The sequence below is a fragment of the Salmo salar genome, chromosome 26, assembly GCF_965601325.2.
Source record: "Salmo salar chromosome 26, fSalSal1, whole genome shotgun sequence".
NCBI classification, from domain to species: domain Eukaryota; kingdom Metazoa; phylum Chordata; class Actinopteri; order Salmoniformes; family Salmonidae; genus Salmo; species Salmo salar.
This window is the reverse complement of record NC_138316.1, coordinates 24,555,402-24,565,912: the sequence shown is the minus strand read 5'-3', so window position 1 is coordinate 24,565,912 and position 10,511 is coordinate 24,555,402. Positions and strand designations below refer to the sequence as shown.

Genomic DNA, 10,511 nt, shown 5'->3' with positions numbered 1-10,511 from the left:
TCTTAAAGTCGTCATTGAGTCATGTTTAACCTGTGGCCCCACCTTTGTGTTAACCTTTAAGGTCCCTCCTCAAATACAGGTGGTTATAAAAACCAGATCCATCCTAAGCACCTCTCTCATATCACCTGTGTAGGACCTGTTCACAACCCACAGGATCACCATGGGGACAACCAAGAATACACCGATATGGAGGCTGATATGCCTGGCACTACTGATCAAATCAACACAAACAGGTTGGTAGAATATTCATTCATTTGCCTAAATCAGAAACTGTTCTGATTATTACTATAATATAATTATTCTACATTTTTAAAAGTCTGACAAATCTGTAAAATCTACATATTATTTCATAAATCAGACTGATTGTTAATTACAAATAGTAAATATTCAGGGCAACGCCAAATGATTACGATTATTGACACTCAGCAGGTCGATAGGTTTTAAAAGCTGTAACCACAAGTTTAGTATGATTAGGTCACTTTCAGATTTGATAACATACACTATATATTTTATGTAAAATCTAATTATGTAAATAAAATCATGTGTTAGCTATTCAGAAATGTACTAACACACAGAAAAGGGATTACATGTATTATACATGCATTTGAAAACATTCAACAGTAGGCATACAGTAGCAGTTTTTACTCAATCAGTAATAACGGTTTTCCTTTTTTCTCATTTACTACGATCATATGATTACATTATTCATTTACGTTTTCATCCTAGTTCTGTTCCTTATACACATTTGTTAATGAGATTGTTTCTGTCTAAATTTGAAAATGTTACACATTTGTGGTGAAAAACCTGAAAATCTGTAGAAATCATTATCATTTGTGATTGTTATCATGAGTGGTTGTAGCATAGTTTATAGTGTTATAAATACATAAATGCACTCCCCACAATGGGTGTGTTTAATACAATTTTTGATTGGGAATGAAAACAAGAACAGAATACAGACAAAAACTCAAATGTATATTGTTAAAATAATAGTTGTGGTAAGTATGTCTGATATTACTCAAATAATACTGACAGGAAAAATGTGATGCCTAAATATGTAAAATAGGAACTGAACTGTCATCGGAATTCAATGTGTTTAGTTTACAAAGCAGATGACACTTGATTAAGGAATCTTCAGACCCGTTGCATGTGTCGGATGACCTGTCAGCCAGGGCTGAGTATTCCGCAATTCATAGAACATCAAAGTAGTTCAGGCACAAAAGATTGACCCTCAAATATTGATTTTAAAATTGTTATCCCCTTGCAGCTGTTTGACTCAATTGTCAAGTGAAATGAAGTGCCACATTAACCATGCAGCTTTTGGTAAACTAGGGTCTCGATTCAATCCCTATCGTCGTACTTGAAATGTGAAAGTAATTTCCAATTGAGCCGACATATGCCGTGTTTACCATGAACGCAAACTCTGCGAACGCAGGAACATTCCCATTAAAATTCAATTGCACGATAGCGCTTAACTTTGGCGATACGGATTGAATTGAGCCTTAGGTTCGCCGTAAATATTGAATGGGTCACATCATGCTTCAAATGTCCCTTCGTCTGGACATACTGCTGTGCAAATCAAATACACTTCTAAAAGCGTAATGCAACAATCTATATCTGCAGTTATTGAACTCCATCCGGAATGTAGATATAATATTTTAAAATACTCATGAATTGCTTTTATTACAGTGAGCTCCACCACAAGTGTAACAATCATCCCGACAATGATCACAACGATACCCACACTTTCAGGTAAATGACTGACAGAATGCACACTGAATAAATGACTGGGTATCCATCAATACGCTAAGAAGGAACTAACATTTGTATTCCTTGTCCCTCAGGATTGAATGCCTCACACAATGACCAGGTCTGCAGCACATGGGGTAACTACCACTTCAAGACCTTCGATGGGGACTTTTTCCAGCTCCCCTCCACCTGCAACCATGTTGTGACCTCACTGTGTAAGAGCAGCTATGAGGCTTTCAACATCCAGATGAGGCGTCAGGTGGTGGACAACCAGCCCACCATTAGCAAGATCACCATGAAGCTGGATGGTGTAGTGGTGGAGCTATCCAAGGGTGTTGTTGTGGTCAATGGGCAGACGTGAGTTTCCCTGTCATTTGACTGATACGCCATTCGGCAAGCACCTCTCTTGAGGATTTTATGTGCTACATTCCGGAATGTAATAATAATTATAATCATAATGTATTGGATGACCTTTAAACATCTTCTTCCTCCTGAAGGGTGACCCTGCCGTTCAGCTTGTCTGGAGTCAGCATCGTGAAGACTACATCCAATGTGAAGGTCGCAGCCAAACTGGGGCTGGTTGCTGTTTGGAACAAGGATGACTCCCTAATGGTAAAATACCTGCTTTTCTAATTTCCCTCTTCAATGGTTGATTAGTTAATAATATTACATTTTTCTTTAGATTAAAAGCATATCAACTTTGCCTTCAATGGCAATGATCAACAGTTGATTGTGAGTGAGAGACACCTGTTTTTTGCTGCTCCTTGTCTCATGTGGGTTGAAGCACTGTCTACTCCCCTCCTAAAATATTAATATTGAAAGGCAGAATTAGCTGAAGAACGAGGATGAATTAAACAGGATCTGTAAAGATGTATAGGCTATACACACACAGGCTAATGTTCCAATGTTTATTTGATGAAGTGTTTGCAAATATTTGTAGATTTGAATTACATTTTCTGTCACTCCCTAATATAAGACAAACAAAAAGATAGGTTATAAACATGGAGGATAGCCAAGACTGAACACGTGAATGGTGCTGAACAGGATGAGATTTTGTGGACAAAACACATTGTATCTGGTCATTCTACAGATTGAAATGAACGAGAAGTACAGAAACCAGACCTGCGGACTCTGTGGTGACTTCAATGAAGTCCAAACATATAACGAGTTCATCATCAATGGTAAAATAACTTCAGAAATGTCCAAAACTGAAATGTAACTACATTACATACTGTAGGTGGAAAAGCTAATTGTCAATGTTTGTATTGTTACAGGTGGGGAACTCTCTAGCTCTGACTATGGAAACCTCTGGAAACTGGATGGCCCTCTGGAAGTCTGTGAGGAGCCTACGCTAACTTCTGTGGAGAGTTGTGGAGATGAGGTATTCCAATTCAAACCACAGAAGAAGAATACAAAACAATGTTAATAGAAGTTAGAAATGGCAATTATTCCATGTGATCCAACAAATATTCTCTATATGGTAACCTTTTGTGGTTTGTCTCTGTAGGAATTTTGTCAGCAGCTGTTCTCCAGTGCAGCTTTCAGTAGCTGTGCTAATTATTTGGACGTGGACTCCTTCATCAAGACCTGCCTTGCAGACCTGTGCCACTGTGATAACAGCACCAACTCCTTCTGCCTGTGCAACACCATCTCAGAGTACTCCCGTCAGTGTGTTCATGCAGGAGGGAAGCCCCAGCAATGGAGGACTGAACAGTTCTGCTGTAAGCATGCAGATACTCTTCAATATGCCCACCAAACACTTAATGATCATGTTCACAATCTATTTTAAGGAAACAGTTAATCACAATGTTTATTTTCTCAGATAAGACATGCCCCTACAACATGGAGTACCAGGAGTGTGGAAGCCCCTGTGTTGACACCTGCTCCAACCCAGAGGCCAGCCAGTTGTGTGGAGACCACTGTACAGACGGCTGCTTCTGTCCTCTAGGTACCACCCAGGTTCAAATCTGTTGTACAAGTTAACCTTAAGCACATCCTGAAAACACCACACCTTTACCCATTATGCCTTTTATGTCAATGTGTGCAAAAGTCTTTGATAATGAAATAAGTAAATATTGGATGTTTCACTCAGTTACTTTCTCGAGTCAATGAAGTTCTCTGTGTAAAGAACACATTAGAATAACTTAAATCTACTTAATTCTGCCTGATCTCTCACCAAATAGGTACTGTTTTTGATGATGTCAGCAACAGTGGCTGCATTCCAATGAGTGAATGCCTCTGTGTCCACATTGGACAAGTATACAAATCTGGAGAGTCTTACACCAGCAACTGTAAAGAATGGTAGGCCAAGTACATCATCTGATTTAAACATCACATATCCCATGCCTCATTTTCATGAATCATGCCAAAATCTACATTGGGACTATAGAAACTGTATCATAAATATTTATAAATACTGTATGAATGCAGTTGTGAGATGAGCCTGTAAATGTTCCCTTTAGCACCTGTGCTGGTGGTCAGTGGGCCTGTACAGACAAGGACTGTCCTGGGACCTGCTCTGTGGAGGGAGGATCCCACATCAACACCTATGATGGGAAAGCCTACACCTTCCATGGGGACTGCTCGTACATTCTGACCAAGGTCAGTGCATGTGGTGCAGTATAGCAAAGCAATAGAAGCAAGTAGAAACTCTTCATACGTTTTCAGTGCAAACTAAGGTGAAAAGGTGAGGTAAAATAGCTTTTCCTCAAGCCATATGTTGACGTAGAAATGGGTCCAAACGAGTCACTCTCGTTTCATGTTTTTGCCTTCAAACTCATGCTTGTTTTCTTTTAGCAATGCAATGGAACTGAATTCACCGTGCTGGGAGACATTGTGAAGTGTGGGTTGACTGACACTCAGACCTGTATGAGGGCTGTTACCCTAGCCCTCTCCAGCAGATCCACCGTAAGGCAACTCTCCAAATATGTTTCAGAGAAAATAACACAATGAACTCATTTCCAAACAAAACCACTTCTTGAAGATAATTATACTGGCTTGCAAATAAATGTCCCTAAACCTTTTTGACTACACACACAATAACCTTCTTTAAAACTGCCCTGATTTGGCAATTATTGCCGGGCTGTTTGCAATCTTTTAAAATGCTCATGCATGGTAATGTTTGTGTCTAGAGGGGATTGTTCAATAAACATATATGAACCAATTAGAATTTTATAGAATCCATTATCTTATCTAATTCACAGGTCATCCGAGTCCAGTCATGTGGAAGTGTTTTTGTAAATCAGATTCTTTGTCAGCTCCCGCTCTATACAGGTGAGATAATCCATTGTAATGCCAAATTAAATTGTAGTGTGGATCAGTGCATGAACTCCATATCATTTATATTCACTAGATGAAGCCTTAATGGTGTCCCTCTATTTATTTAATGTATTGCAGCTGAAGTGACCGTCTTCAAGCCCTCCTCATTCTACATTGTTATCCAGACAACTCTTGGAGTTCAACTTCAGATCCAGCTTTCACCAGTTATGCAGATGTACATAACTACCATCTCATCCTACAAAGGAACAACCTGTGGTATGCTTCAGATTCATCCACCAGTTTCATACCTTTTTCTTCAGTATCTCTATTAATACAAATCTAATAACATCATATGGCTTCAATTATTTTCCACAGGCCTTTGCGGAAACTACAATGACGTTCAGGCAGATGAGTTCAGAGTCATCAGTGGATTGGTGGAGGGCACAGCTGTAGCTTTTGCCAACACATGGAAGACCATGTCTAGCTGCCCTGATGTCAAGACTAGCTTTGAAAACCCTTGCAGTTTGAGCATCGAAAATGGTACGTATTTAATAAGCCTACAGATTAATCACTTGTTGAATGATTATAACAAAGTTATATAAGATAGTATATGCGTATGTGGAAATGATGATTGTCTTTTTCACAGAGAAATATGCCCAGCACTGGTGTTCCATGTTATCAGATCCTAAAGGAGTGTTCTCCCCTTGCCATTCTGAAATAAGACCTGACACCTACAAAACCGTAAGTTAGTTAAGAAGGATACGATCGCAAAGTAAAACCATTAAACTCTTATGTGATGAGGTTATAGTCTTGACACACTTTGACTCTTTTTCCAACAGAACTGTATGTATGACAGCTGTAACTGTGAGAAGAGTGAGGACTGCATGTGTGCTGCCGTCTCCTCTTATGTCCATGCTTGTGCTGCCAAGGGTATCCAGCTCAGCAGTTGGAGAGACACTATCTGCAGTGAGTAGGCCGCACGGCACCATGGAGACCTCTCGCAATGTGTCATTATAATGAGTGCTGAAAATTGATTAGAATAGAATGATTTTACTGAAACAACAACAGTAGGTACAAAGTACAAATAACCTGAAGAAATAACTGCACAAATACAAAGATATAAGGAAACCAATATCTTGCTAATACTACTCATATCTAATGACTTTTCTCAGATAAATTCGCCACCTGTCCCAGTCAAACAGTTTATACCTACAACATGACCAGTTGCGGACGCACCTGCCGCTCCCTGAGCATGACAGACCAATCTTGCCAGGTGGAGTTTGTTCCGGTGGATGGCTGTGGCTGTGCAGAGGGCACCTACATGGACGAGGCTGGCCAGTGTGTTGCCCCCACCAATTGTCCCTGCTATGACAAGGGCTCGGTGGTCCCTGCAGGAGAGACTATCAGCAGAGACGGTGCCACCTGGTAAGCACCTCCCTCATACATATAAAGCTAGGAGACCAAAATAAATACAAATGAAACTTCATGGATATATTCATAACTGTGTATTAAATTATGTCATAATGATATTTGCTGTTGATTTGATTATCTTACTAACTATAACTATTAATACTGTAACTATTTTATAGTACTTGCAGACAAGGGACACTGAGTTGCACTGGGGGAGCAAGACTATTTAGTAAGTTTTATGATCTTTTATTACAATTTATTCATTTAATTAATTTATTAATAAAATATATGGCTCAATATGATTTAACCCTTTACATGCATCCTTCACAAAACAGGTACATTTGAAATGAACCAAGAGGATTCAAGCAATTCATGTAAGACAATGTGATTAGTTATGATGATGAATGTGGATATTTCTGGATATATGATAATTATATTCTGCTTGTTTGAGAATTGAAAATAGTTTTTTTTACTTGTATTCTCATATATCCCCAGTATGCACACTGCCAATGGTTTTCTTCAACTGCTCAACTGCACCTCCAGGAGCTTCAGGTTCTGAGTGTCAGAAGAGCTGCAAAACTCTGGATATGACCTGTGTGAGTCCCTCATTCACTCTAAATGGGATTGTCACATACTGTCACTATTATACTGAGTTTTGTGTTGACTGAACAAAAACTTTTGAGAATCTCAATTATGTCAAATACCCACCCCCCTCCTCCCCCGGTGTACAAAAACATAGTCCATATCTCTTTAATTTGCCATGACTTATGTATGCATTTTGTTAAATCCCTTTAGATCAGCACAGAGTGCACATCAGGTTGTATGTGCCCCACCGGACTGGTGTCTGATGGGAACGGAGACTGCATCAAGGAGGAACTTTGTCCTTGTTCTCACAATGGAGCTACTTACCAAGCTGGAGAGACTCTTAAGGTTGACTGCAATACATGGTATGCCTGTTTTGTGTCTTACACCTCAGGGGGGAGAAAGAACACATACTTACAAATAACGAAAACAATGTCAGGCAATTTTTGTGACATTATGTGTGTGTTGTTCACAGTACATGCAAGGACAGACAATGGCACTGTACCACACATCTTTGTGATGGAGTTTGTGCAATCTACGGAGAGGGTCACTATATCACCTTTGATGAGAAAAGGTTCAACTTTAATGGAAACTGTGAATACACTCTCATTCAGGTTTGTGTCTCTTTATTTGGTAGAATTGTATCAGCATTGAAAAGTGTGAATTTTAAACATATTAAGAATATTTTCCTTTCGCACAGGACTACTGTGGCAATACTAATGGCAGTGGCAGCTTCAGAGTTCTCACTGAGAACATTCCTTGTGGAACTAAAGGCACCACCTGCTCCAAGACCATCAAGCTCTTCCTGGGGGTAATGAGCAACTTGACTTCACACAATACTGTACATTCCATCCCTCGTGTAAAGAACAATCAACAAATCATCAACCAAACATCAAGTTGAGATCCGATTTCAGACCAAGTTATGTATGAAAACATATTTTCCTTCTTCAGACCAGTGAGCTCCTATTGGCAGATGGGACCGCTCAAGTTGTCAGGAGTACTCCAGAAGAGCAGTTTCCTAAACAGATCAGCCTTCTGGGGAATTATCTGGTCATTGAAGTCAAAAGTGGTCTAATCCTCATGTGGGACAAGAAGACCAGTCTCTTTATCAAGCTGAGTCCACAATACCAGGTACATTAAGATACTCTGATGAAGAAATGAGGTCAGGATTCAGTCAAAACTGATATTACCGAGACTTTTGTATAACCCTACCAAGTCAATCATTTTAATTCATGATCTCTTTTCTTCAGGGGCAAGTGTGTGGTCTGTGTGGAAACTATGATGGCAACGCAAACAATGACTTCACCACTAGAGCCCAGGCGACAGTTGTTGATCCGGTGGAATTTGGAAACAGCTGGAAAGTTTCATCAAGCTGCCCAAGTGTATCCGCTGTAGTGCACCCATGTACCTCCAACCCGTACAGAGCGTCTTGGGCCCAGAAACAATGCAGCATCATTAAGAGTGATGTCTTCACAGCCTGCCAGAACCAGGTATGGATATGTTCAACTAGGATATACTACTAGTAAGATATGTGGATTTGTCTTTTGAGGACAAAGAAATGTACTTCACCGTGCAACTTCTGTATATCTTACAACACATTGCTGTGCTTTTAAGGTGGACCCCTCTCCTTACTACGATGCTTGTGTGAGAGACTCATGTGCTTGTGACAGTGGTGGAGACTGTGAGTGCTTCTGTACAGCAGTGGCAGCTTATGCAAAGGCCTGCAATGAAGCTGGAGCATGCGTAGCCTGGAGAACCCCTCGAATTTGCCGTAAGTTTCTTCACAATCAACAGTGAAGTCTGAGCTGAGTAAAATCAAGGTTGAATTGAAAAATGTTTAATTCTGGTCTGGAACGTGATTTTCAACTACATTAAGGCGCTTGTCAATTCAATTCTGGACCAGGTTGACACATTATCATATAGGACAGTTTATCATGGAAAGGGATCATTGTTCTAGTTCAATTAATGAAAACTTTTTGTCCACCATATTTTGTCCACCACATACAGCACTGTTCTGTGATTACTACAACCCCACTGGAGAATGTGAGTGGCACTACAAGGCATGTGGAGCTCAGTGTATGAAGACCTGCAGAAACCCTTCCGGAGACTGTTCTAGTTTAATTCCAGCATTGGAAGGTAGGGATATGACCGTTTAACTCATATTTTGTCTCATTTTGTATATTATTTCTGAATAACAATTGGAACTGACCCCGACAATGGTTATAAATATACATGCTGTGTGTCTGAGCAGCCTCAGGCTACATTTACACTGACTACTGTTATCCTTAACAAGACTTGACCTTTTGTAACCTCTTGGCTATTATGCTTATTACAGGCTGCTATCCTAACTGTCCTGCGGCACAACCTTACTTCAATGAGGAGACAATGAAGTGTGTGGTGAGGGAACAATGTGGCTGCTTTGACTATGAAGGAAACCAATACACCAATGGACAGAATGTTCCGGCACCAAATTGTGAAAGATGGTATGTTAAAATCATTCAATTCACAGTACCTGTGCTATTTCAGAGCATATTCTGAATGTTCTAACTGTGAAAGTACCAGGTATTCTGTGTTATATTAATTCTGGGGAAGAGGTTAGGGGTTTGGCTAAGATTGGAAGGGTCATGCTAGTTTTTCCATAGTGATGCCAATTATGGTTGTATGACAATCTGAAAACGTGCCCTGCTCCCCATGGATTTCACAACTTACTTTATTACCAAGTCCTGACTAGTCGTACCTCTTTACTAGTATTTTGAACAAAACATTTATATCTATTTAATTTGAACCTGTGAATAATTTCAATGTTTAACTAATTTTTCTTCTTTTTAAGCACCTGCACAATGACTGGAGTGAGCTGCAGTTATGATGTAAATGGTAAGGATGACATCATCAAATTAAACTAACATAGTTAGCAATGACCAAAGCAACATTGATTGAATCTAATTGTAAAATACTTTCCCCTTTGTAGTTTGTACATGCTTGCATAATGGTAAACAACACCCATATGGAGCAACCCTCTACAATACAACAGATGGGATTGGTAACTGCATTGTTGCTGTTTGCGCCGCGAACGGAACCATTACCAGGAACATTTCCCCTTGTCAAGTGACCACAACTCCAGTACCAACTACAACTTCCCCTCTGACCACAACAACTGTCCATGCAACTACAACACAGGCCTCTACGACAACACTAAAGCCCACAACTGTCTTCCACTTTTCAACACCTGGTAAGCAGAGAAACTCTTCAATGAATGATTAAAGTCCAGCCACATGTTTTCTAAATACCATAGTTATAAATGGCAATCTTGATGGCAATTAATATCAATTGGTATGTAAGGTGTTAGTAAATGTATTCTCGAAGTCCAAAAAGTTGGCCCCGGACCCGAATGGACCCGAGGACAATCAAACTCGGACACGAACAGATACAAGAAAAATTATACACAAACCCAACGACAACCAGTCCTGGGTCTCGGTCAAACCCGATTAGACCCGAGTGTCAGACAAATTACGTTT

General features: G+C 39.9%; 1 protein-coding gene across 1 annotated transcript in view; it reads left to right on the top strand.

The window, feature by feature from the left end:
• The first annotated feature begins 1,688 nt into the window (after positions 1 to 1,688).
• Positions 1,689 to 10,511, top strand: part of LOC106587462 (uncharacterized) — a 30,828-nt gene continuing 22,005 nt past the window's right edge. The window contains exons 1-29 of the mRNA XM_082969937.1: positions 1,689 to 1,749; positions 1,842 to 2,103; positions 2,244 to 2,358; positions 2,837 to 2,927; positions 3,021 to 3,127; positions 3,254 to 3,467; positions 3,569 to 3,694; positions 3,930 to 4,047; positions 4,209 to 4,347; positions 4,543 to 4,653; positions 4,950 to 5,019; positions 5,143 to 5,280; positions 5,380 to 5,544; positions 5,651 to 5,745; positions 5,844 to 5,970; positions 6,177 to 6,429; positions 6,594 to 6,643; positions 6,750 to 6,788; positions 6,910 to 7,010; positions 7,210 to 7,361; positions 7,472 to 7,610; positions 7,697 to 7,807; positions 7,948 to 8,127; positions 8,247 to 8,486; positions 8,611 to 8,767; positions 9,004 to 9,132; positions 9,332 to 9,479; positions 9,827 to 9,870; positions 9,965 to 10,225. Coding sequence (XP_082826063.1) covers positions 1,722 to 1,749; positions 1,842 to 2,103; positions 2,244 to 2,358; positions 2,837 to 2,927; positions 3,021 to 3,127; positions 3,254 to 3,467; positions 3,569 to 3,694; positions 3,930 to 4,047; positions 4,209 to 4,347; positions 4,543 to 4,653; positions 4,950 to 5,019; positions 5,143 to 5,280; positions 5,380 to 5,544; positions 5,651 to 5,745; positions 5,844 to 5,970; positions 6,177 to 6,429; positions 6,594 to 6,643; positions 6,750 to 6,788; positions 6,910 to 7,010; positions 7,210 to 7,361; positions 7,472 to 7,610; positions 7,697 to 7,807; positions 7,948 to 8,127; positions 8,247 to 8,486; positions 8,611 to 8,767; positions 9,004 to 9,132; positions 9,332 to 9,479; positions 9,827 to 9,870; positions 9,965 to 10,225 — 3,910 coding nt within the window. The 5' untranslated portion in view covers positions 1,689 to 1,721. The remainder of the gene's footprint in view (positions 1,750 to 1,841; positions 2,104 to 2,243; positions 2,359 to 2,836; positions 2,928 to 3,020; positions 3,128 to 3,253; positions 3,468 to 3,568; positions 3,695 to 3,929; positions 4,048 to 4,208; positions 4,348 to 4,542; positions 4,654 to 4,949; positions 5,020 to 5,142; positions 5,281 to 5,379; positions 5,545 to 5,650; positions 5,746 to 5,843; positions 5,971 to 6,176; positions 6,430 to 6,593; positions 6,644 to 6,749; positions 6,789 to 6,909; positions 7,011 to 7,209; positions 7,362 to 7,471; positions 7,611 to 7,696; positions 7,808 to 7,947; positions 8,128 to 8,246; positions 8,487 to 8,610; positions 8,768 to 9,003; positions 9,133 to 9,331; positions 9,480 to 9,826; positions 9,871 to 9,964; positions 10,226 to 10,511) is intronic.